The sequence below is a fragment of the Cyprinus carpio genome, chromosome B9, assembly GCF_018340385.1.
Source record: "Cyprinus carpio isolate SPL01 chromosome B9, ASM1834038v1, whole genome shotgun sequence".
Lineage (NCBI taxonomy): Eukaryota > Metazoa > Chordata > Actinopteri > Cypriniformes > Cyprinidae > Cyprinus > Cyprinus carpio.
This window is the reverse complement of record NC_056605.1, coordinates 12555969-12581990: the sequence shown is the minus strand read 5'-3', so window position 1 is coordinate 12581990 and position 26022 is coordinate 12555969. Positions and strand designations below refer to the sequence as shown.

Below are 26022 nucleotides of genomic sequence, written 5' to 3'. Positions count from 1 at the left end.
AATCATTTGAACTGGGTGGATCATTTTTAGCCATCAAATCTACAATCTATCCTTTTACAGACACCCTTAGATACATTTTTAAACTGAAAACAGATATGCAGAGTTATAGGGAACTAAAGCAAAAGGAGTAACTAGTTTAATCTGCCTGTCAAACAAAAAATTATAAAGTAAAATCCATCATGTTCAGCAGAGTATGAATATTCCTACACAACAAATAATTGATCGTCTATAACAGAGTAAACCTCACAGATCATCACTATTACACAGTAACAATTTCACTTCATTGAAAAACAAAATTATTAAATCATAATTCTTAAAACAAAATGCATTATTATTCTGCAATTAACCAAATTTTCTGTCATCAATTCATATGTGTTCAATACACTACAATTTAAATATCAATGTTTGTTCTGCAAGCTTCAAAATCATATTTTACTGTTTGGATTTGGCTAAATAACAATTATTTTATCAGATCAATAACAAATTCAATTGTTCCTAACAAACTAGATAATTAAAAAATCAGGGTTGCCACCAACCATAAGCACAGCAACAAGATATGACAAAAGAAAACAGAAAATATTTCTAAACCTCTCCTGGTAGTTAAGAAACCAAATTAACAAATTCACAAAAATAGTCACTTCAATGACAAGAACATGAATTAAAGATTTGTGGTTAATTACTGTCAAGCACAGCAATAAAAACAAGTCATTAAAGCATATCTAAATTGTGAGCACATTTAAATCTACAATTATTTGGACAACATTTCAGAATAATTTTTAAAAAATCATTACATGTTTAAAACATAATAAATGCACTGTAACTAAATCATTTTAAACAAATTATAATTATATACAAAAAATATATAAGAAGAATGAGAGAAGCACATTTGAAACTATTCACAGCATTAAATGTCAGCTGTTACATACATGCAGCTCTGCACTATATTTTTTCATGCTTCCACTCCCTTACTGCAAATACACAGGACTCCATAATAAAACATCACATGAAAAAAGGGAGAATCCTGCTCAGTAAAGCACTGCTTAATGTAAGCCACAATTTAAGAATCTAAAAGTAACATACAACAAGGGAAAGTGCAGCTGCTATTCAAGACATTTTGCAAACCCCTAAAACCACTGCAATAGAACTTTCACAAACTGCATGAAAATACCGGGACATTTCTGTTCTAAATAGATATTCAATACCAGTTTAAAAATATATAATTTTTAATAATTCTCTTAGAAATTATACTTTATTTCAATTCTAATTATTGAAGTTATACATTTTTTTAAATATGAAAACATGTGAAAATAAACTGTATGACAATTGTTACAAATGTGCTTCATTGTTAGATAGAGTTGTTACAATTCTATGTAAAATTTATATTTACTTTTCAGGCAGGTGGCTTAATGCTGAGGTACAAGTTAAAAACTTTAAAAGCATTGCTTATTAAATTCTGACATACAATCAAACAGTAGTTGATAACTTACACATCAATATGCCAATTTGGCAAAAACAATACTCATTTAAAATGTAATATATCTATTTAGACTATTTATTTTGTCATATGCTGATGTGATCATTTATATTATTTTAACATTGTTTTGGATGCTATACTAAAATACATTTACATGTTTATCAAAAACAGCAATGATATAACTACTTAATACAAATCACAAAAAAAACAGCTGCCTAAAAAGCATGTTTGTTTTTAATTATTTCTGTAAACTGTAAAGTCTGTTCAGCAAATGCAATATACCATAATAAACATTAAAACTAGCTCTAATTATTCACTTATGCAAGCTAATCTAGTCTCTTTATTTAGTATTTTTAATTTAGCCTCTTCTAACAGAAAACAGTTTATCACAGAATTTAATATCAGCATGTAAATCATTTTCTAAAGTCTTACAGAGAGAAAAAAAAAAACCAAAGTGTTAAACAACTGCCAAACAATAAAACAACTAATTAATAATAGGCTATTATAATTATTAAGGCAACAACTCTGTAAACAAGCAAGTCAGGGTATGAAAAAAAATGTAAGAATCAGATTGCTTCAGATTTACAGCCTACACCTAAATGCCATTTTCTTTAAAGCTGTGTTAAATGCTAATGACATGAAAACGATTCAGTCGTAATTTATTTGCTTTTTTTAACGAGTAGGTCTTCTCTAAGGTAATTTAACACAGTATGGATATATAAATTAAGCATATAAATGAAAACAGCTGTTACTAAACACTCTTTAACGGCATTAAACATAATACACCAAGGATTCAGTGAAATATCGATAACATTAACACAGGTTGATACAAATAATCACAACAGCAAAAACTAACGTATGTGCTGCTCCACTGAATATCCACGAAATGTATATTAGCAATGCTCAGTACGTATAAAATTACACTGACGTCAATAATATCCGAAATACCTATAATCACGGACAATATGGGCATGGCAGACTGCAGAACTATATCCAACACATAAAACACATACGCGCCCTGTGTGTGAGGATTATATTCCGACATAAATGCGTCCAAATATCGTACATGTGTAACCTGAGCCGCTCCAGTTCGCTTCAGATTACACTTCTCGTTCTAGAAGCACTCTGGAACTGCGTTAAACGTTCTAGAACGAGCTGCACACACACGTTCTGCTCGTGCATGCTGCTCTCAGTCATGTTAGGTTGACTCTAGCAGCAGCATGGCCGACTCTTCCAAATCAAAGACTGGCCATCTTGACTGCGCACTTTATGCAACACGCTCCCCGAGTTGCATGTGACCCTCTGAGGCGCCAGAGACCAGTAATAATATGTTTGCTGAAATAACGCTTCTACACCTTTACAGCATGTTTGTCTTTCGATTTAAGCGTTGTGAGAGACGCCTTGTCTGACAAGGAGACGCCGTAACAGGCGTGCTTTTGACGTGAACTGTAAGTCTGTACATGTAATTTTACATAAGCCCTTAAATCTCAAGGTTGTGGGCTGTTCTCTAGCCATTTCTATGCCGCCCTCCCGTGGAACACAAACGCAGGGCCTATAGGGGAAATCACGTGGGCCTCGGAAGGGCCCTAAACACGCGCCATGAGGTCATGCACAATGATCTTGCTCTTGTACAATTCAAGCGTAAGAAAAAGGGCGCATAATGGCAGATTTCAGATATGTTTCGATTATAACTTAATTTCCATATTTACATTTACTACTGGAGCTATTGCACGTAAAACACGGCGTGTTCTTAAAGGTTTTTTTTTTTTTAAGTCAAATCTGCTAGATTATGCAAGGAAACAACCGATATCAATATTCATTTCTACGCCTGATACATTCAAAGAGCGCTTTTACAGTTTATAACTAAGGTAAAACAGCATATTTTGAGTCCAGGCCATACTGTGCCAGTATTAATGCTTAAGACGAACTGCAAACGAGCTCATTAACCCTGACAAGAAATTTATTAATTAAAAATATAAGTCAAATACAATGAACAGGCAAGAAGAACATGGTATTAAAAACAAATGTTACGCCTGAGGGACAAATACGCAAAATTTAATTTTCACTACACATCACAGCTTAACACATACAAAACAGTGCACCGCCAACTTCCAAATGAGACAGAGTTCATGCTTCTTTGCACTGCAAAAGCATATAAATAAAGCAAAATTATTACCTTAGTTTTTTAGGAACAGAGTAGTCGACCTCAATCACTTTCCCATGCAATTCAACTTTCCCTGCGAGCAAGAAACAAAACAAATGATCAGAAAATTATATTCTTTCAGTGCATTATTGACACTGCTGAAATATGTATTTCAGCGTTTTTACTCCTGTTTATAAAACAAACAACCGTAGGTGCAACGTAAATACGTGGGATACAATCACACGTGCAAGTTCGTGCTTATAAATACACGTCGTCGACCACGTAGTGAGTTTTATCATGTCTACATGTAAGGTGTAATATCTTTACCACATTTCCTATTATGCGAAATGCTTGATGAGCTGATACGATATGAAGAATGGGCAGCCATGCTTTCCACTCCCACTAACCACATACGAGCAATGAGGAGAGTTTGAAGAATGGGAGGTCAAAGGATACGACTCTTCTGCCTAAATTTGCCCCGTTTCTTCAAGTAGGTTTGGATGTGTACTTTTCTGTTGCATGCACAACGATTCGCGAGCGTGGAAGAAGACTATAGAGGTGTTGTGCTGTGCATCTGTTGTGTATGAGTGGCCTGGCGCAGCACAAAAATTGGCATCTCACCTCCGTCCCCCCCAGCTACCTGTTTATTAGCACTTTCCTCCAGACCCCCATCACCCACCTTTAAGACACCTCGTAAAAACATACCTGGACACCATAGGAACATGCATGTGACGCCTTCTTCTCGCTCAGGTCGCTCGCTTCTTTTCAATAAAATCAAGACAAAAAATAACTGGAAAATAATTATGCCTGCCACCCGAGCATCAGACCCATCCGATACATTCCTATGGGCCGTTCGCTGAGAAATGACCCCCGTTCAGCACCTCGGCTCGGCGAAACAAGCGTGCATTTAAAGAATTATATCATAAATTCAACTTGTGTCGCGTGTTGGAAGCGAGCGAGCTCGAGTGTAATTGAGCTCGCGGCGTTCACTCGCGCAGTTGCGAAGAACCAGAGCAGCGCGCGGCTGTTGCGCGAACGTTACTTTTTCTTTTCTTCAGCAAGAAAGTCTTTTAGGGTGTCAGTCCAAGGTATATATATACCCCGACGTGAAAAAAACGCACTTACCGGATAGAGTCTCGATGGCTTTAATCGCCCAGTTCTGGTCGGGGAAGTCCACGAAGGCATAGCCGGATTTGAGCAGGACCTCGTCGGTCACGGGAAGCTTCCTCTCGCCGAAGAGCTGCTTCAGGTCCTCCACGGTCACCGAAGGACTCAGATTCCCCACATAGAGTTTGTTCATGGTCTATACTAAAATCTGTACGTCCAAATATATCGGCGCGCGCGCGCGTGCAATGGATTGCTCGAAGTAGGGAAAATAAGGAGAAAATAAAATAGAAAAAAATAAAAGAAACGTGCTGAAAATCAGCAGTCACCCCCCAGATGCAGCCGGACCCCCCTGCTACATATACACAACTCTGTTCCTGCTCAAACTCTTTTACTGGGATTGAAAAAAAGTGTCGTTGCGACGTTACTCTGCTGCCAACAAGCGCCGCCTCTAAATAAAACCACTCTTAAATATCACAGAATCACTTTTGAGGTGTTTATGGACTTCAATTTGTGTCTGGTGTTCAATTTGTCACCATAAATCATCGGATTAGGCATAATGATAAGACTCAGTAAGCAACACGGGTTAGTTCATTTAAATCCACTTACAAGTTCAAGTCAATATATATTGTAATGACAGATCATACAGCCCTTCAGCTTGTCTTAATAAACGGATGTATGCGTATTTAAATAATTTTCAGAAGCAGCTTTCATTTCCATTTGTGATTGACAGCTTGATTGGCATCTTCAGGGTGTTGTGGATTGATGGGCGGTTTCCTCCGTCCCCTGTGAGAAAATAACTCGTTGTTTGATTTATATTCGTTTACACTCTTCGTGTTTGATTCGATATTTAATCTACGATTAATAATTCGGACTGTAAAACTGTAAGCACAGACTCCAAAGAGAATAGCAGCTGGAAAATGGGACTTTCTGTGGGAACGCCCATGTCAATGGAAAAGAAACAGGAATGTGAAGAAACCTTATGGAATTATGATTTAGGAGCATGAACGTTATATATGAATATAATGCATTGATTCAACTTACGTAGACTTTGTTCAGAGCTTTCCAAAGATGACTAATTTATGAGCAAAATCTCAAATAATTTTTTATTCTGTGTGTGTGTATGCAAGATTAATAAATTATTATTTCATATCCAGATTATTTCAGTCATTGCAATAGTATGCTGAAAGTCAATCTGTGGGGGGATTCTAACATTAGGTCTTTCACCCTTCTGCTGATTTCTGTATTTAGAAGACTATACATCAGTACAGGATTGCTCTGTATTGCAGTATACTGGGGTTTTCTCTGTGTCTCAAACACATTATTTATCTGAGCTCCAAATCAGACCCTACAACATTATAAGGTCTCCAAATGCAGCAGTGCCGAGTAGCAAAAGTATTACAACAGCTTAATCTTTCCTCATAACCCAATCTATGACTAAACTGGGACCAGTTAATGTCAGTTTGTGCTGCTTAAAAACACCTTAAATATATTAATGATGCTGATTTCAGAACTTCAGAAAGCCAATTAAAATCCCTCCAAGAGCCAGGCACAGTAAAAGTAGGGAATCCCAGATTGGTCAGCTAAAGCAGACACCCAGACCGTGTCCAAATTAATGCTAAATCCCTGAGTACTTTAAACTACATTCTTTACACATACTGGAGAAGTATTTTAGATGATCCTATTATTAACAATATATTCTCTGAGGTAATGAGACTTAAATTGGAACAGAGCTCAGGCAAAGATGTTGTAGCGTGTCTATTCAATAAAACTATTAATTTCACTGTAGTTCAAGGCAAATGTCTTAAGAGAAAATGTGTATGCATTACATAAATATACTGTCCATAAATCTGCAGTGGCGTCACCTCACTCCTGATTCTGAACACTATAACAAGGATTTCAATCCTTTAAGTTTGAAACCCACAGATTTCAAAGCTTTGAGTGATTCAAGCAGAAGCTCACATCAGGTGGGAGGTGTAAAGCAGTTTATTGCAAGACCGCTGCTAAGCTTAAAATGCATAAAAACATAATAGGGTGTGAGCTGGATACTTTATCATATAAAATAAATGCAAGTTCAGCATCAGATTGAGGGGGAAAAAATTAAATCAACTGTGCACACATATTCAAACTACTGAAATATCCAGATCAGTCAAATACATGTGAAATCTTCAGGCAAGAAATCAAAGGGATTGAGTTTAAAGTACATCCAAACTCATGCCACCAGAAATAAACATCTACGTCAACAATAATGTCATTGTCATCATCATCCGCTTCAGCGATGGCGAAAAGAGTCAAACTTCACTTCAGTAATGACCTGTAAAAACAAATAAAAGTTTACTTAATATTTTGTTTCATTCTTTACATAAATTCGTCACAAATTACCAGACCATTTACACTGTGTTAAGATTAAGCACTCTTGAAACAAAGCTGGGGAGACAACAGAAGTTAGTTACTATGGTAGCGTATGTGCAGTACTTACGAGGGGAGTAGGAGCGAGAGCTTGATCTTGACCTGTATGGTCCTCGGCCGAAGTAGGGAGAAGGGGATCTTCTCCTGTGAACAGAAAGCTGAGATTTAATGGAAACAGCAGCATCTACGATCGCAACAAAGACGTGACATTCAAAACTGTAGCATAGCAAGCCATTTAAGAAGGTAAAAGGCATATAACACATGCTTCATCTTGCTGTATGCAATGTGAACTGATGTAGTATGCTGTCTTTGGGACCAGGGCTCAACAGTAAGAATAAACTGATGTCCTGGGGCAGTGGGTGAGTGTTTCAGGCCAGTTGAATCAACGGTCACTCGCCCTATTTGACCAGTGGTGCTCATCAACTCTACACTTTACCTTCATTGAGCTCATACAATTTTTGTTTTTCTAAAAGCTACTGAATATAATTTCTGCTCATGTAAATGTTATCATTGTACTGTTATTTAGGTTTATAACAGAGATTAGCATGTCCAGAAAATATGATTTGTGGTATTCCTGTAAGCACTTACTAATTATAAACTGATTTTTCCATTTCAGGAAAAAAAAAAAATTACTTCATAATTATAGCTGCATAGCATTTCGATATTACTGATAATTAAAAACCTTAAAATCAATTTGTCAACATTTTTGTAATGACATTTGATCAAATTTTGATCAGAAATACAGTTAAAAATATTAATATCGTCAAATAACATTACAATTTAATATAATTTTAATACACTTTAAAACAATTTATTCCTGTAATGACCAAGCTGAATTTTCAGCTTCGTTATGCCATTATGCTTAATATTTTTGTGGAAACAGTGATATGTAATATTCTTTAATAAACAAAGTTCAAAACAACAGCATTTATTTAAAGTAGAAATCTTGTGTAACATCAAAAGCATCCTTTCTGAATAAAAGCATCACTTAATAAAAATTATTAACTTTAAACTTTTTAGCATGGTAGTGTGTTTAACAATATACTACATATAACATCAAATATTTTGTAGTGAAATGAGTAACAAAATCATCTGGTTAAGCACAAATCTAATCCACTGGCCCATCAGAGAGGAATCCTTATCGTTGAGCCATGTAGGATGGTGGGATGTCTCTAGAAACACATACAGACTGTTGAACAGTAGGGGACTCACCTGTATGACCTGCTGTTGTAGTAGTCACGGTCATCATAGTGATCATATCCACGCTCATAGCAATCACGGCGACGACTTACACTCAGGTCTCTGCCACTGCATGCAAGAAAAATGATTTGAATTCAACACTGATCATTGAAATACACAACACTGATCAAGACTATTTACCATAAGAGAGATATTCAGTTATCAGCAGGCACGGCTCGTCTGTAAGGGCAGAGCCCCACCAAAATATTCACCCCAAAACACAGACCTCTATATAAGCTGAATAAATAATAAACTTCAAATATGTTCAGCATTGCGCAACAAATATTTTCGGATTTTCTTGACGATTTTAAGTCAAAGTGCGCAGGATATTAAAATTCATCGCAAGCTTTGGCAGGTGTGTAAAATGATACTAGTGGGGCAGTCGTGCCGGTGTCCTCCCGAACTCAACAGCGCCCCACAAATTTTACAATGTAAATCTGTGGTGAATAGTGCAACTACAGCACGTTCTAATTGAGAGCCATTTAAGCAGTTTTGAGATTGCCCCGCTTATTTTCACATTACCCTATCTCACTCCAGTCCGGGATGATATCAGACAGTTACAGCTATGTGTCTGCATCTGGGGCCTGTTTCATAAAACAAGTTTACCAAACAAAACACTTTTATATCAGTTAAACTTACATATATTCATTATATTTTTAACAAAATAAGCCAGATTAACTGAAATAAGCCTGGCTTATTCTCTAAACTTGTTTTATGAAACAGGCCCCAGGTCAGAAACTAGCTGGCACGTGTTTTTCCTTTGTGGAGTAGTGTTTTGAATTCATTTAAAAGTGTTAATCCTTTCATTCAAATGTGCTCACCTTTATATAGTTTTGATGTGTTTGATTAATGTTTGTTTTGAGATGAGACATGATATTTGTTTCCTCACTTAAATCCTCTACAGCTTGTAATATTCTAAATCAACATTCGGAGACAATATTAAGGCAATTATTCTATGTGTGTGTACTTCGAGCCTGTCAATCAACATTAGCGTGCCACCCACAGGGTGAATTTGACTATAAAGACAAAGTTTTCTTGTGTTTACTATAAATTAGTACTAGGACCCACCTAAATTTACATCTAGAACATTCAGAGGAGTTATTTGAGTGTGTGATTAAACAGACTGCAAGGAATCTGACTCACTATGTTGGTCTGCCCATATATATTCCTGGAGTAGGTGTGTGTGGCCTCTTGGTAATCGAGAAGTCAACTCTGATTCTGCGGCCATCTAGTTCCATACCATTTGCACGCTCCTTAGCCTAAAACCAAAACAGACAAGAATAACCCATACTGAGCACACAGCAATTCTTTCTGCTTAAGGCCATTGATCCCAGGTATGTCTTGATTGCTGCCCATAAAATAGCTGTGAGAACAGTGCATTACAAATATTATTAGTAAATAAAAATGCAACTTTACTGCTGACAAACCAGTGTTATCAATTATGCAGCATACTACAATCAATACACAGAAATGTACAATTGACTAATTAAAGCAATAGTTCACCCAAAAATGAAAAGTTGGTGAACATTTATTTGTTTTTAGGCTATCCAAGATGTAAATGAGTCCTTCAGCTGTCCATCAGAACAGATTTGGATAAATTTAGATGTTCACCAATGGGTGCAGTTAGAATGAAAGTTCAAACAGCTTTTTTTTACTGGAGAAAGCAATATTATGGATAGAGGACTCTTATTTTGGGGTGAAATAATCCTTTAACCTTCTGAATCAAGCAATTGGAAAAACGATGTAAAATTGTCAATTAGTGATTTCGGCAAAGACAGAAGATTCTCATTTCTTGTATGAACAAAAACAACTTTTTGCTTTAAGGAACTCCAGACAAATGACAGCTGCAGATTATTAACCAATCAGATTTTTTTAGTAAATTGCATGTTACTATTCAGCTGGAAAAATTCACCTCTTTTGAATCTTCTCTGTTCTCAAAGTAGACAAAGGCGAAACCCCTGGAGCGTCGAGACTGCTGGTCATACACAATGCTGACATCACTCAGAGGGCCAAACTTGGAGAAGACCTCCCTCAGGTCTCTCTCGGTGGTGTACAGGCTCAGGCCAAACACTCCCAGGCAGCTGTTTGGGTCTGGGTTTGCCTAAAGGTGAAGAAAAATTGACAGATTACAATATAGCACTACAAAAACTCTGCATAGAACATCATGTATGGATCCGACTCATTGTCTCACCCGGTCTCCAACGTGTCGTCTACGGTTGGACATAGGAGAATGACTCTGACTGCTGCGGCGACGGTATTCACTGCTGTATGAGCGGCTGTGTGAACGTCTCTGGCGAGAATGAGAGCGTGAACAACTGTAGTGTCTGCGAGAACTCCGATGGGAACGGGACCTGCAGAAGGATGGAGTAAACTGAAAAAGAGCACCGTAAAAGGCAACAGACAGGGAGACTATCAAGTTACCAAGTGATAAGTCCTGTCTTCAACTTCTTAGGCAGACAAGAACCTCCGGCTTCAATTTCATTATATATCAAGTTGCTACCAATGCATGTCAAATGATCAACTGCAGAGTGCTTAAAATCACAGTCCTGGGTGGAGGAACATTTTTTTTTTAAATCTGGCCCAATCACCGTTTCTACTTTTAACCGGAAAGCAGCAGGTGTGACTTCCACTCTGCAGACTCCGTGTGCTGTGAATTCCACTAGTAGCTGAGCCACGAGGCTATTTCAACAGTTTCAAATGACATGTGATTTTGGACTTAATCAAAAGCAACAACTGTTTGGAACGGAACAAAATGAAACCTTTTTTATTAAAACAAGTAAAGATATCTGTCAGTGGGCTCGTAAATTTATTCTTGTTTAAAAGCATATACTACATTTTATTGAATTTTTCGAGACTTAATCTTAAGACACACAAAAACCAAGTAATACAATTTTGTAATAATATAATACTTTGACTTGTTTTCCTGTAAAGTACTTAGTGCTTATTGTAGTGCTTTTTTATTATTGTAAACCACTTTGAACTTCATTCCTTGTATTGAAGGTGCTATACAAATAAAGTTTATTATTATTATTATTATTATTATTATTATTATTATTATTATTATTTAAGGACAAGGTGAAGACCCTTGCTGTCCCATGCAGATTGTTTGACCTTAAAAAAAAAAAAACTAAACTAGAAATACTCACCGAGTCTTGGACCTGGAGCGAGAGTGGTGGGACCCCTCTTTCGACTGAGCAGGTAGGCGACTGGCTGACTTAGCAGATCCTCTAGGACTTGGGCTCCTAGAGGTCGAACGGGACTCCTAAACCAATCACATCCAAATCATGTTTGAGCCAGAAAACATGGTCATACTGTTTAACTAATTACTGTATGCATATAAATGAGTCTGAGACCATTCTAGACTAGGATAATATGCAGTGGCCTTTTCCCTGCAGGTACATGAACTAGTGTTAAAGGTGTCAATTTAATTTGAAGCACTTACAACAAAGGAATTTGTAGACATGTAATGCATTATTACTTATGAAAATTACTACCTGTAAATCTGTCATGCTACAGGACAATAGTAGCTACTGTATTACAACTGGACAACAGAAGATTGCATGCACGCATGGGACAAACATACTAAGAGTTACTTAGCGCTGTGATCTTATCCCAGATAACTTCTGATCTTAACTTCATAACACATCTTTTCTTCTTTCTTCAGTTTCAATGTCATTTCTGACTTCATTCCTCTTCCCCCATTTCTCTCACTGCCCATAAATGCTATATGGGGACTTCTTTTGCTCCGACAATTAGCATGCACTGAAAATTCAGCTTCAAATTATGCATTAACAACTTGACATTTGACTTCGTCCAGATTTCTCTTCTTCCAACCTTAACCTTAACAAAAAAAAAAAAAAGGATGAAGAATGTGTAAACACTGGACATCACAACCAACAATCCTAAAGTTTCATTAGTGTGGGGAAAACATTATAGATGAACCAACAGAAATAAAAAAGTGAGCTTTAATATCCATCATGAAAAACAATTAAGATACATTCAGGTGCATCCTGAGCCTTGCGCGTGCATGCATATTACTCCGATTACAAACTAACACTCAACTGCATTTCTTGTAATATTACATATTTAAAGTAATTTAAGGCAACTTGAAGGATTTGAAAGGATAATTTTGATATGCCTATACGTTAGAAATCAAGTCTACTGTTATGTTATAATATTAACAAGAGACTAATGTCGTTATAATATTAAAAGTGCACGTGATTTTGAAACAAATTTGCATTTTGTGCATATGAGATTAGTTTTAAGGCTCAGGATCACCTTCTCTCGTGTATTAGCAGCAGGTATTACTCATACAGGTTATATAGATTTAATAAAACATGCGAAGAGAAAACAACACTTGGTTAAGACAGTAATGTTAAAACATTTTGCTTACTACTGAAAAAGAAAAAGCATCGAGTCCAATCATTGCATTTGTACATTAATAATCAGATTTTACAAAATGAATAAAGCCCGTCTGACTCAATCCTGCTGGCTAGCATACAATATATGGAGGACATTTTTAGAAAAAAACATGGCAAGGTGCGTGCAAAAAGACAAAACAGTACAAAAGTACTACATACCCGCTCCACGAATTCCTTCTCGGCGTCACTCATTGTTGTTTAGTATGTATTACGCTGCAATGGGAGAGAAATTACTGATAATGAAACGCAAATAGAGTGCCCAAAATAGAGTAACGCCTGTCTCGGTCGTAGAGGCTTTATTTAGAAACCAGCGCTTCCACTCCCACTAACGCGGCGCAGCAACGGCCGCAAGAGGGCGTCGAAAATACTAGCCAAATTCATTTAAAACTGTACAATCAACAGGTATGAAATATGATCGGGCAGGTTTGTGGGGTTATAAATTTATTTATTATTCAGAAAGCACATTTGGAAGGGAAATATATTTATAGGAACATTTCAGCAGGTTGAATATAATTCATGTTAACGCAGAGAATATGATGACTGTTTTTTTTTTTTTGTTTTTTTTAAGAAATGTAGTAATAATCTGCGTTCTCTATATGTACTTGCGCTGAACGCTAACCGCAAACTCCCGCGCCGTAACGCGGAAGTATTTATGCAAATAGTCCATGAATAAAGGTCTGGTTGTGTAAAACATATGTTTATTGATCCGACTGGCATCGAATGCGGAGTGGCTGTTCCTACTTCGAAAAGATTCTTTACTACTCAGTAAGCAAGGACCTGATTGGTCGATATATAATAGAGGCTATCTGTGCAAGACATCGATTGGACGGCGCTGATAGTAATTTTTCCCACGTTCACTACACTAGAAATTATATGAATGGGAAACTGCTGCATAACAATGAGTTGATTTGTATTTCCCGCGGTTTTCTTCACCTGACTGTTTGAAGTAGAACCATACACAAATACTTATTTTTTTTTGCTATGTTTTGTTTTATACACAACAGCGAACTTGCACATGTATATTTTAATTGATTCCTGTTTTAGAAAAAAAAAGCAGTGGTGGTACAGAATGTGGATAATACTAACATAAAAACAAAAAGCATTTATTTTTGTTATTATCATTCTACATAACCACATTCACAGACACGTATTCTTTGTTCTTTTATAGCTATAAATTATTATTTTTAAATAACATCAATTAAAGTATTTCGACACAATTTCCCTCTTTAATACTGTAAAGCTGCTTTGAAACAATCTTCACTGTAAAAGCGCTATATATATATATGTATATATATATATGTGTGTGTGTGTGTGTGTGTGTGTGTGTGTGTGTGTGTGTGTGTGTGTGTGTATATATATATATATATATAATGGTGACTTGGCTAAAGTGGAAAATAATTGTAGAATATTCGACGTAGCTACATTTGTATTGAGTTTCCAGGAGATGGCGCCTAAGATACAAAATTGCACTTTTGTGTAATTCATTTTAATGAGCAACAGGAGTGGGTATTGACTTTTTATAATATCCCATAACACAATAAATAAGCACATGTAGAGTGAAAGTGTGATCTTCACTTTTAAATGCATCATTGTACGTGTATTGGCACAAAATAATTATTTTGACAATTATTTTCCGTTAAGCGTTTCTTCCCAAGACAGGATGACTATGGCCTGCATTTCTTGACAAACCCAAAAGGTTAATAAACTTACTAAAATAAAAATGAAAAATGTTTAATATACTCAGTATGACTTATATTGCAATATAATGCGGCACAGCCCACTGCTAATTATGACACAGAGAGTCAAAACATTGTTTTACAACACAATCAAGTTCTAAAATAAGTCATTATAATATAGCTATATAATATACTAGTTATAATATAAAAAGAAAATAGTCTGTGTATTATTGAAATCCTCATTGTCATTTTTTTTATTATTATTTATCTATTATAAATAATGTCTTAATTATATTTATTGCGTATACTTGGAACACTTCAACTTAAAGGCCTTCTAATAAAAAAATGTAAATCATTAGCTTACAGACAGTACAGTACAGTTAAATACAGTGTCTTTGCTGGCTGATAAAACTATTTTTCCAGTCATCCATAAATTGTTAACTGTCTTCATGTGCAGAGTAATGATGCGTAACCACAGGACATAATGACATTTTAATCAGCAAAGCATATTGATGATCTGTGTGCAAAATAAGTGCAGGTATAAGTCTTCTGAAATGTGTGTTTTGTACGTGTTTTGTGAGTGTGCTGTTGTTGTTCAGGTGGTCAGTGGACTGTTTTGAATGTCAGTGATGAGATTCATCCTTCCAGTGGTTTCAAGGTATGTCATTAAGTGCATGTGTTAAAGTGTCATCATGTGATTAAGTTTTGGATAGAATTTGCATTGAAGAACATCTGATTTAGGGGTTCACTTATGTTCATGCTTTGAGTTGCTGTTTCTGGCAGCTAGTCTCCCAGCAGATACAGTCCATATGTCCAGTGCCACTAGATGGTCCTTAATTTAAGGACTTTAGAGAGCGCAGCTCTGGCACTGGAGTAGATGAGGTAGGAGCCATCGGTTGTGTTAAAATATTCCCAATCTCTGCAGCCATTGGTGCTCAGTCTGTGCACCGGGATAAACCCCTCATAACCCTGCCACCTGCAAAACACCCATTTATCATGTTAATAAAACATTTGGCAAGAATGCATTGCATTGTCAGATTGTCAATTTATTTAAAGTTGCAGTGTGTCATTTCAGAACTACTAGCAGAATCAAACAGAATTACAGTCAGCTTGTCAGGTACAGGACTGTCTGTGTTTAGGAAGCCTGTTTCCCAAAAAAAACTGTGAGAGACATGACACAGGGCTGACATAAGAGGTTGTTTTTTTTGTTTTAGTTTTTTTTTTAACTGTAAATTTTGAATAAGGCTATTGAACAAATGTAACACGTTTAGAATTACATTTTTAAATCTAGAATATTTTAATGTCTTTTAATATTACCCTGGGTAGTATCGTAATGGAGTAGTATCGTACAGTCCCCCAGTTGAAAACTCTGTGAAAACTTATACTTTGACGAACACAGAATTTCTCCTTTTCAATTCAGTTCAAATCTTTATTGTCATTGTAACATGTACAACGGAATTAAAGTGTCATCCAATCAGAGCATCACTCTTAATCAACAAAACATAAAAACAGCTAAAATAGTAAACATAATAAATAAAACACACACACAGCATACATTCTGTCATTATTGCCCCAATCTCTTAGTGTCACATGGATGAATGAAAGGGAAAATAAAATGAAGCTTAGAAATAATGACAGAATTTTTATATTTGGATCAACTATTCCATTTATTTTAATTGTGTGCAAAACACTCATATAATATAATTTCTTTACTATTATAGTTTTTGTTCATATTTTATTTTTTAACCTACATTTCAGTTTAAATAATTAAAGTTTCAATAATTTTGTTGTTTAATATGTGTATTTTTTGTATGTGTATATTGTATTTTTATTATATATTTATATATACACTGAATATATAGCTGAAAATATATTTAAAAATAGAATAGAATAGAATAGAATAGAATGGAATGGAATAGAATAGAATAGAATAATATTCTATTTCAGTTAATGTATATTTTATTTAAAGTAGTAAAAAAAAATTATGGTTTTAGTTTCAGTTGACTAACAGCCGTACCTGTATATAACACTATTAAGAGAGTACGAGTTTCCATCGTAGGAGTTGGCGACCACCAGGAACTTGTCATCTCCCACAGTAAAATACTCCCAGTCCAAAGCACTGAAAGACCCAGACAACAAAGTGTGCCTTAAATAAAAACATGAAAACTAAAAAGTAAAGTTTTTTCCTAATGAAGACCAGTTCACAATTCACCTGTTCGTTTCAATCTCCTGAAACTTGATGAATGTCTGAGATTTCATGCTGAGCTCATAGATGGTGGAGTTGATGGAGTACAGAATCGTGCCCTCCTCCGTGAGCATCTGACTGTTCGCCACAGCCAAGAAGACCCTGTTTTCAATCTGGAACATCTCCCAGTCTATCGCCCCAAAGGTCTGAAAGAAATGAATGCTTTTACTCAGACAGGTGTACTTCCTCAAGTGACTGTAAGGAGATTTATATTGTAAATAATGTATACTGTATTATCGATCAAAAATGGTTTAAAAAACACTAAAAACTCCAAACTGATTTGCAGATCAGGGAACAAAGGGATGTGTATGTCCCCTTGGTGCTTCCATTGTGATGATGATCATGCTGAGAGAAGATAAAATAACAATTTCACTCACTGTAATGAACTGATAAGGCTGAAACATGCCTCCCAGCCAGATATAGATGGTAGAATCAATGACTGTAGATCTTCCATTGAAAGTGTTAGCGACTGCAAGGAAGTAATATGGGCCGATGGTGAAAAACTCCCAGTCATAAGCACCAGTGGTGGGGATAGTCTGATTGACCTCAAAAAACTGAGTAACTGGGTTCCATTTGTAGATTACACTGTCAATATTATGGTTTCTCTCCCCTGTGGACAAAAAAACCCAACATATATGAGCCTAGAAACAGTCTTTCTGCCACATTTTAACACAGAAATCTGCATGGATTGACATGGTTCAGTTTGGATGGGTTCCAGCAGATGCAGGTGTATAGATGGGGCCTGTATGGTTATGAAGTGCTATGAAAGGTGTCTTTTATGCCTGTGTTTCCGCTTTGATCAATGCCAGAGGCGCATGTAAGAACTTCACACGAACGGATGGGCATCAAGTGCAGAATCAAAGTGAACCACATAAACAAGGAGACCTTTTAGCCTTAAAAAGATTTCCTTGATGGTCTTTTTGTTCAGATTGTGTGCCTCAAAGACCATAGATTTGTAGGAGATTTGTATGGAATTCAAGTGTAATCTTCTTTCAGAAATCATATAAATGAACTTCCTCCTCTTATTGTTCTGCAGATAAAACCTGTTGAGTTATACAATTTAAAAGGACAACAACAACGCCACATGAGATGACAGACGTGCAATGAGCTGTTCTGATAAACATTACCTTGCCTATGATTGGCCACGGCGAGGAAAGTTTCGTCTTGAATGTTGAATGCCTCCCAGTCACGAGCACTGTGTGTGTTCAGAGTCTGATAGCGAATAAATTTCAGCTTCCTTGAGCTCCACTTATATATCACAGACTGCTCCTGGTCCCCTGCACCCTTACCTCTGCAGTTAGCAACAACCAGGAACTTCTGTCACAAGAAAATAATTGTAAGAAATCATGTCAGCAGCTTCAGTAAATTAAAGGGTACGGTGATGAAAAACAGAATTAAATTGTAATGAGTTTTGTACTTCATAATTTTAGGTGCTTTCTGCATCTTCAGAGGCTTTTAATTATCCCGGACAGATTTCAAAGCTGTGCTGATGGGAATATTTTAATGAATTGACTAGCTCTGAACTTTAGTTTAATGGTGCACTGATTTATCTTTTAATAGCTGGTCACTGATGCAATTACAAAGGCTTCCACCCTCTATTTCACTTTAAATTAAGCAGGAATCATAATTTTATCTTAGACTTCCAAGAAGAAAAACATATGGATAATTGCACTGCAGGTATTAACAGAGTCCCATACGGCTTTCCAACTCTTGACTGTAATTATGCAGTAAGTTACGGTGAAGGGAAGCAGGAGGTGTCTGCTGTAAATTTTGGATACAGCATCAGACAAAATTAATTTCTGTTATTATGCACATGTGATTTACAACATTAAAACTTGAGAGCCAGGTTTCCTCCCCCTCTTCCATTGGAAAACCACATCAAAAAGCACTCTAATGTGTAAAGAACAGCTGGGGATGAGCAAACAGACGTTCTTTACTCTGCACAGTCTTCTGGTAGTGGCCTAGCATCTGTTCCACTTGGCAGCCCCATCAATATCACAGGTTTTCATTTATACAACAGTTAGTTTCAGTCCTCAAATGTGATTGGCTTAGCAGCATTCCAAGAGTGCTGATGTATCAGTCCAACAGCACTAAGAGTTTTTACAGTTTGTATTACTCTGCTTGTCTATGTTTGCTTCTGATATACTGTTAGTCTTTGTATTAGTGGTGTGGATTTTTTTTACTGATTATTTCTGCAGGTTACACAGATATCCCAGTAGGTGACGAAAAATGGCCAAAAGTCTTTAAAAGTGCATCACCGAATCATTTACCAAATTGCTTCATTCAAGCAAACTGATTCATTTAGGAATGAAACAAGAAATTGTTTTTCTGGGTGAGTCATTGAATTATTCACCCAACCAACTTGTAGTTCATCCTGAACGCCACTACTAGGCTTTGACTTTGTTTAAAACTATTTTTGTTGGCAGAGCCAAATTAGACAAATTAACCAACAATATGTTTACTAAAATTATTCAGTGTTGACTTATTTATTGTATAAAAGCAATATCACATTCTACTGGTAGTCCACACTCACCTTTTTGCCCACTGTGAAGTATTGCCATGCTTGTGCATCATAGGTGCTGATGTTTTGATATCGTTCAAACCTCCCATCTGTCCATTTGTAAATTCCTGATCCAATGTTGGAATCACGGTTGGCAGTCGCCATGAAAAGTCCTACAGAAGTGATGTGGAAAACCTCAATGTCAAATGTCTCAGAGTTGGTAAATAAATCCTGGTGATCCTCCACGTAGTCCAGCTTCTCTTTCACTGCAGAGATGCAATGTGATAGTTAGATACCGTATCAGTTATAAATAGAAGCTGTATTCATACAAATTACAGTTGCAAATTACGGTTACAAAATCACCCTGCAGCATATTGAGCCATGTAATCCCATCACAGAGAAACAGTCCTCTCTTCAGTGGGTTAAACCACAGCTGTCCCTCCTCTGAGTGTCCACAGGGAGGAATCACACCCGCAGTCACCCGAACCTCTGCCTCTGTGTCAAATAAACAAAGTGGTTCAGTTTCAGAAATTATGCTCTCATTATTGATGAACAGTATATTAATAGCGTCCCCAGATGAATGGTAGGATGCTTAGTTTCACCATTTAGTGCAGTTTATTGTAGTTTTTACAATCTCTGGGATTCATTCTCAAAACTTTGGTCACTTTTTTGAAACTCATCACATAGTGGGCACAATAGCAGTCTATGCTGGCTAAACTCTGGATTATTTTCAACTGCCAAAATGAAAGCTGGTAAGGAGATCTTCTTTTAAAAATTGCTCAAGTATTGAAAAATGTGTCTCACATAAAACTGTATGAATGTAATCGAATCTGCAATGATATCCGACCTATATTGCAGCCTAAGTCTGTCTACATTATATAAGGGGAAACGGAGCAAACATGGCCTCTCACTGCCCTGTGTCATGTCTCTCAACAGGCCCACAGTATAAAGCATAACAGCGGGCCCTGCACAACTGCACCCTGCTTTCAAACACCAGCACTTCTTCTGAGCCTCAGAGAAACTCAAAGCACAAGGCTGTCAGTCAATGTCAGCGGATCAGTAACAGGCCTCTGAGATAGAGTTACTCACATCCCCATACAATCACAGACCTGTGTTTACAGCTAAAACACACAGCATTCCTATAGGACGGACTCCTGCAGACTTAAAGATATCCTTAGTGGACATTACCTGCACAGAAACCAATCTATAACACCTGCACCTTTTGAAGATTAGCTTACATTTAGATTCTTACTGGTTAGACAAGTTTACAGATTCAAAATATCAAGTTACTGAAGGAAGACTTGCTAACACCTGCATGCAAATGCTAAACATACATGATATTGTGTTATCAAGGTGATACTGTGTCTACATACTCCACATATGTGCCAGCGGAGTACTTTTAGTGATTACTGTGCATACTGACATGCAGCCTATGATTCCAGTGTTAATGTTTTCTGTAGTCTCACCATAAGGGTGGAGGGGAAGGTCAGTGGATGATGGTTTGATTGGCAGGTGTAAGAGGGCCTGAGGAACTGAGAGAGCAGACAGCTGGGGCTCAGATGAGGGACAAATTTGTGAGGTAGCATCTGAACCAGGTAACAAAACTAGCTGCCGTATCAGACCCTGCAAAAAAGAGTGGAATGAACCAATACATTTAGATTTCATGTGAATTGTGAATCTAATTAAAATGAAAAAAGCCTTGAAATGAGATTTGTACAGATAATAGGCCATTCCATCTTCGTCTGCTAGCAATGAAGAATGTGGAACCAGTTGTATCAAGATTATCGGGGAAAGGTCTTTCAAGCTCTCTGTTTGAGACAAAACAGGACATTTTTTCACAAGTTCATGCAACAAAATTATATAGTTCATACATAAATGTAAAAATGATCTCCCATTTTGACTCGTATATCATTATAACCTGACATCTACAGCATTCCCAAAGAGAGTCTTACAGCTCTAGAGGTGTGCCACAGTCCACAGTGAGAATTGTGTAGCGTCCCGTCACTGCCAAGACCACAGTGTGCCAGCGGTTATCATCCAGCCCTACTGCCTTAAAAGTGATGCGTTTCCTGCTACCGTGACCCTTCTGCAGGAAGTGGAACTTGTTTTGGGACAGACGCAGGCCGAGGAGCGGCTCATCTGAATCTCCCTCCATCAGTGTGAAGATGTATTCACTCTTCTGCACATCAAAGAGTGAAGACTGATCACTATCGCTATTCAGAAATCCAGAGCATATTCTGAGGAAAAGGCTTCTGAAGGTTCTTTGATGTTTTCTAACTTAAACTCAACAATATCTTTACCTTTTTTTTGTTTTTTGTTCTCACCTCAGGAGCCATTTGTGGGATTTTCAGTGTGACAACAATGGAGAACTCGGCAGGAAAGAAGATACAATTAATGAAGAGCTGAGAGGCAGGGAAGCTGAACAGCTGTGGAGATCCAGAAAACTGAAATCCACGAGCACCTCTGGACTGGACCATACGTATCCCATCCTGAGCCATGCCGGACACCGGAAGCACCTGGGACAGGAGGTCCAATGGTAACAGATCTGTAAAAGAAACTCACATTAATGCATCATATCATTTTGCATGTGTTATACTGTTTGCTTTACCTCATTATGTAAGAAGAAAGAGACTGTGTAATATATATATATTTATATATATATATATATATATATATATATATATATATATATATATATATATATATATATATATATATATATATATATATATATATATGCTGTTTGAAATTTTCTTCTAAAAGAAAAGCTGAAAATTCAGATTTAAAAATACATTTAAAATTATATTCAAATAGTACTAATATTATTATTTATGATATAGTAATAATATATAATATTTTTTAAATTGTAGTAATATTTTACAATATTTCTGTTTTACTGTATTTTAATCAAATAAATGTAGCCTTGGTGAAAATAAGAGATTTCTTTAAAAATAAAAAATAAAAAAAAAAAAAAAAAAAAATAAAATATATATATATATATATATATATATATATATATATATATATATATATATATATATATATATATATATATCTCATATATCTCATATATATATATCTCAACCCAAACTTTTGAACACTAAAACACTGTTTAACTGATTTAAAAGATTCTAAAAAATTATTAATATGTAAACGAAAGATTCAAAGGCCAAGTGCTCTTGTTTTGTTTTGATTCACTTCAGTAAATCAAAGAAGGAAATGGTTTTAAGTGAAGAACACTTTATGGATCATATTTCAAAGACAGCAAAGTAAAAGGCATTCTGGAAAGCAAACAGTGCTTTTCAAAATACCTCACATTAAGATATACAGCTCAGTGATTTCAGGATGCTGGTACAGATTACACTTCAGATGCAGTGGGTCTGTATGCTGAACTGCATCTGGAGCTGCTGACTCTTATACTGTAACTCGTATTGTTAGAATATTAATTTAAATTTTGCAATACGCTCAGCTTGAGGAAATTTTAGATTAAACAGGAACATTTTAGCCACATAAGCTGTAAACTTGTGTGATAAGCCTTGCCATGTTTCATTCTTTATTTTATTCTGTGTGGATAATGTTACCATAACAGTTTTTGCTCATCTTGTTAATAGATCTGCATCTGCCTGTGAGTAGATTAAGTGTATACCCAGAAGGAACATTAAATCTATTTCTGTTACATTATAAGCCCCTTTATGATTTTAATGTTGTGATGAGATGACAAATGAGAGAGGCAGAAATGCCATAAACGTCTGGTTTGATGTTTTATAACAGCTTTTTGGATTCTCTACAATATAATATAAAATGTATCAGGTGATCTGGCCATTTTGTGCTTGCTCTGTCCTGGGACCATATCATATTTTCAAAGAGTTTATTCAAATAAAAGCAATGATACCGTGATGAATTGTGTAAAATGTTCTGTTTCCACTCATTGTCACTAACAAGTGAAATTTACTAAAGACATTTTCCCCGCTAACAGGAAATGTTCTGATAACTTCGGTTGATGTTCTGGCAAGGTTCTCTCAGTTATAAACAACTTCGGTTCAGATTTATCTTTAATAATGATCTCAAAAAAGGATTATTTACATTCTCCACGGAATTATTTACAAAAAAAAAAAAGTTTTAGTTCAACTTTCATCTAACAGTATCATAATGTTCAGAGAGCATTCAAAAGTAACATTTCCATAATGTTTGCAAAATAATAAAATGAAATGTTACCTTAACATTAATGCATAAACAATATAAAAATGTAAATAATAATAATAATCATCATCATTTAAAAAAACTGGACATTTTGAACATTTAGAGAATTTTCAGAAGTACAATTTTCATAACTTAATGGGAATGCAAGCAAATGCTCTTAGGTCGGTCAAGCAACAGTTGTTACAAACAGTGAACAGGTATACATAGTTTAGAAATGGCCCCTAATTGTCATTCTACGGTGCATGACATCTTTCAAATGAAAGCACTGTACAACACCAGAGTGTTTTACATCAGCACCTGGCAACCACATCTAATCTGTGTCTTCTTTTACACCTACATCCCACTGGGAACCAATATATTCAGAGTGGCTTATCCTGACCAAGTAAATAACCAAAAAAAAAAAAAAAACAGACTTCTGACAGTAGAGTATAACGTGACAGTTAGAACTAATTGACATTTGTGTCTGAATTACAAGAGCTGTTTTTTTCCTCCCATGACCATCTGCCTTTATTTAGTTTTCCGAAATGGTTTACTGAACGTAAAGCCCATAATCCAATGGCAGTTCAGTAGAAAATCTGCAATAATTACAAAGGATAACATGACTCAAATAGTGTCTTTAACAAAGGGGACAAGTTGTGACTGAGACTAGACTTTTTCCAAATAAAATCTAATAAAAAGATCATTTTAAAAATAAAATAAATAAATAAATAATGATCATCATGGATTATTCATCCATAAAATGCTTCTTAATGTGTTTGTTTATAGTTGTATATATGTTAAATCTGCAAGTAGGCCTGACCTGTGCAAGGTCTCCATGGTCCAGACTGGCAGGTGATGATCCAGGAGAGGAGCACACAGGCCAGCAGCAGCAGCTCCGACATCAGGGTCTCCACTCTCTCAGCTCCATTCACACACAGCCAGACTGAAACAAAGCGATTCTCAAAGCCCAGAGACCATCCTTACATCAAAAACACAACAAATCACTGTGAGGATGAGAAGATGTCCAGAGAACAGCTGAAGTGTCACTCGATTAAACTGGCATCTTACTCACTCCTGAAGATATTGCTGTCCTCTGATGTCCTTTTTTTATTTTAATAAGCATTACAATGAATGAATGATCAAACAATGCAGAATACAATGCCAATGCATTTTGGGTTATCCAAATCCAAACTTCTTTTGCTCAAGAGAGTCTATCAAAACTCCATGGCTGTGAAGAACTTCCTCCTTGAACAGTGTCCGGCTGAGGTCTCTCTGCTTTGCTGTACATGTCAGTGTGCTATGAAGGGGAGTGTAATCTTCACCTGTGAGTTATGAGCAGGGAGAGGTGTTTTACCCCACAGACATTTAAATGAGAATAAGTCTGCTGTAGAAGGGAGGGGTCGACGTTAAAGAGAGGGAAAGGTGGGGTGAGTGAAACACACAGGAGAGAGACAGAGAGGCTTTTTCCAGCTCTTATCTCATGTCTTCAAGGTGTCGTGAGGAATTCCCCAGAGTTGTACATGTGTGTGTCAGGTTGCTCTTGTTCTAAACGGCATTGCTCGTTTCGATCGATGTGATGAGCACCATACCCTAAAGGACCCCTTGTCAGGGAAATCTCCCTTCAGTCAATCGTTTCCTCACCTGCATCTCAACCCATCAACCCATGTCTTCAACAACACCCCATGTGGCTGGCTGGAGGGGAAACAAGCACTGGATAAACAGATGTTTACAAGGAAACACTGTTAACACTCTTCTAATTTGATAAACACATAATGCACAATGCTTAGTTCTGGTACTTGGATGTGACTGGCTGATTAGGGGTCCAAAACGTTGATATACAGTCTAATATACAGCAATGGGAATTCAATGTTTGTATATCACTCTACTAGACCACAGTATGTGAGTGAATGTGGAGTTGTGTAATTTTGCCTGAAGCATGAAACAGATATTTATAAAGTCAGAAAAAAAAACAGTAAAATATACTGTACTACTACTGTACCATTAAAATGTTAAAAATGTAATAAAAACACTGACAAAGAATTTAATATAATATTTTTTATTATAATTTATTATAAATGAAGTTAGAATATCACAGTAACTGCATTGAAACCCTTTATTAAAGGGGTCATATGATGCGATTTCAAGTTTTCCTTTTTCTTTAGAGTGTTACAAGCTGTTCGTGAAAAGATAAGATCCCTAAAGTTGCAAAACCTAAAGTCTCAAACCCAAAGAGATATTCTTTATAAAAGTTAAAACTCGTCCAAGCCCTCCTAAAATGCCTCGTTTAAACACACCCCCACATGTCTACGTCACTGTGTGGGAAGATTTGCATAACACCGGCCAAATGTTCACACAAAGAAAGAAGGCGTTACTTTTATTCTCGCTGTAGCATTGTTGCTGCACATTGAGTTGTGAAGACGCTGTGTTTCGTTGTGAAATCTAAACTACTTTGTTTGGCCTTCCAAAAGAGGACATGACTAGAAATCAGTGGTTAAGTTGTATTTCAACACTGTTCCAAAACAGTTCAACCCAAACATTCAGATGTGTGCAGCGCATTTTACAGAGGACAAGGACTGTTTCCTGAGAGAGTAGCCTGCAATGCCAGATGTTCTGACACACAGCCTGTAAGTAT

At 36.3% G+C, this 26022-nt stretch overlaps 3 protein-coding genes across 9 annotated transcripts in view; all 3 read right to left on the bottom strand.

The window, feature by feature from the left end:
* The window catches only part of igf2bp2a (insulin-like growth factor 2 mRNA binding protein 2a), a 62878-nt gene extending 57487 nt beyond the window's left edge, over positions 1-5391 (bottom strand). The window contains exons 1-2 of one of the 4 annotated variants that reach the window (XM_042731018.1): positions 4743-5391; positions 3651-3711 (exon numbers count right to left, since the gene is read on the bottom strand). In XM_042731018.1, coding sequence (XP_042586952.1) covers positions 3651-3711; positions 4743-4917 — 236 coding nt within the window. In that variant the 5' untranslated portion in view covers positions 4918-5391. Of the gene's footprint in view, positions 1-3650; positions 3712-3944; positions 4079-4322; positions 4690-4742 lie in introns of those variants that run through there. The other 3 variants (XM_042731017.1, XM_042731020.1, XM_042731019.1) reach the window with 3 other exon arrangements.
* Positions 5392-6684: 1293 nt separating this feature from the next.
* Positions 6685-13123, bottom strand: LOC109049607 (transformer 2 beta homolog). Of its 3 annotated transcripts, none has more exons than XM_042731022.1 (9): positions 12950-13104; positions 11864-12209; positions 11516-11631; positions 10561-10720; positions 10282-10470; positions 9513-9628; positions 8343-8438; positions 7201-7274; positions 6685-7035 (listed from the first exon to the last, which is right to left on the bottom strand). In XM_042731022.1, exons 2-9 carry the CDS (start codon positions 11876-11878, stop codon positions 7025-7027), a joined length of 777 nt encoding a protein of 258 aa, XP_042586956.1. In that variant the 5' UTR covers positions 11879-12209; positions 12950-13104; the 3' UTR covers positions 6685-7024. The 3 variants fall into 3 exon arrangements, with proteins under 3 accessions (XP_042586956.1, XP_042586957.1, XP_042586955.1); XM_042731023.1 differs by having other exon boundaries at positions 11864-12203; positions 12950-13098; XM_042731021.1 differs by lacking the exon at positions 11864-12209 and having other exon boundaries at positions 12950-13123.
* A 1576-nt stretch (positions 13124-14699) lies between these two features.
* LOC109050164 (thrombospondin-type laminin G domain and EAR repeat-containing protein-like) lies at positions 14700-24723 on the bottom strand. Of its 2 annotated transcripts, XM_042731015.1 has the most exons (13): positions 24463-24723; positions 24211-24369; positions 21536-21756; positions 21164-21390; positions 20929-21019; positions 20678-20834; positions 19575-19706; positions 19245-19477; positions 17839-18028; positions 17089-17321; positions 16679-16857; positions 16484-16585; positions 14700-15442 (listed from the first exon to the last, which is right to left on the bottom strand). In XM_042731015.1, exons 2-13 carry the CDS (start codon positions 24290-24292, stop codon positions 15289-15291), a joined length of 2001 nt encoding a protein of 666 aa, XP_042586949.1. In that variant the 5' UTR covers positions 24293-24369; positions 24463-24723; the 3' UTR covers positions 14700-15288. The 2 variants fall into 2 exon arrangements, with proteins under 2 accessions (XP_042586949.1, XP_042586948.1); XM_042731014.1 differs by having other exon boundaries at positions 24211-24723.
* Positions 24724-26022: the final 1299 nt, after the last annotated feature.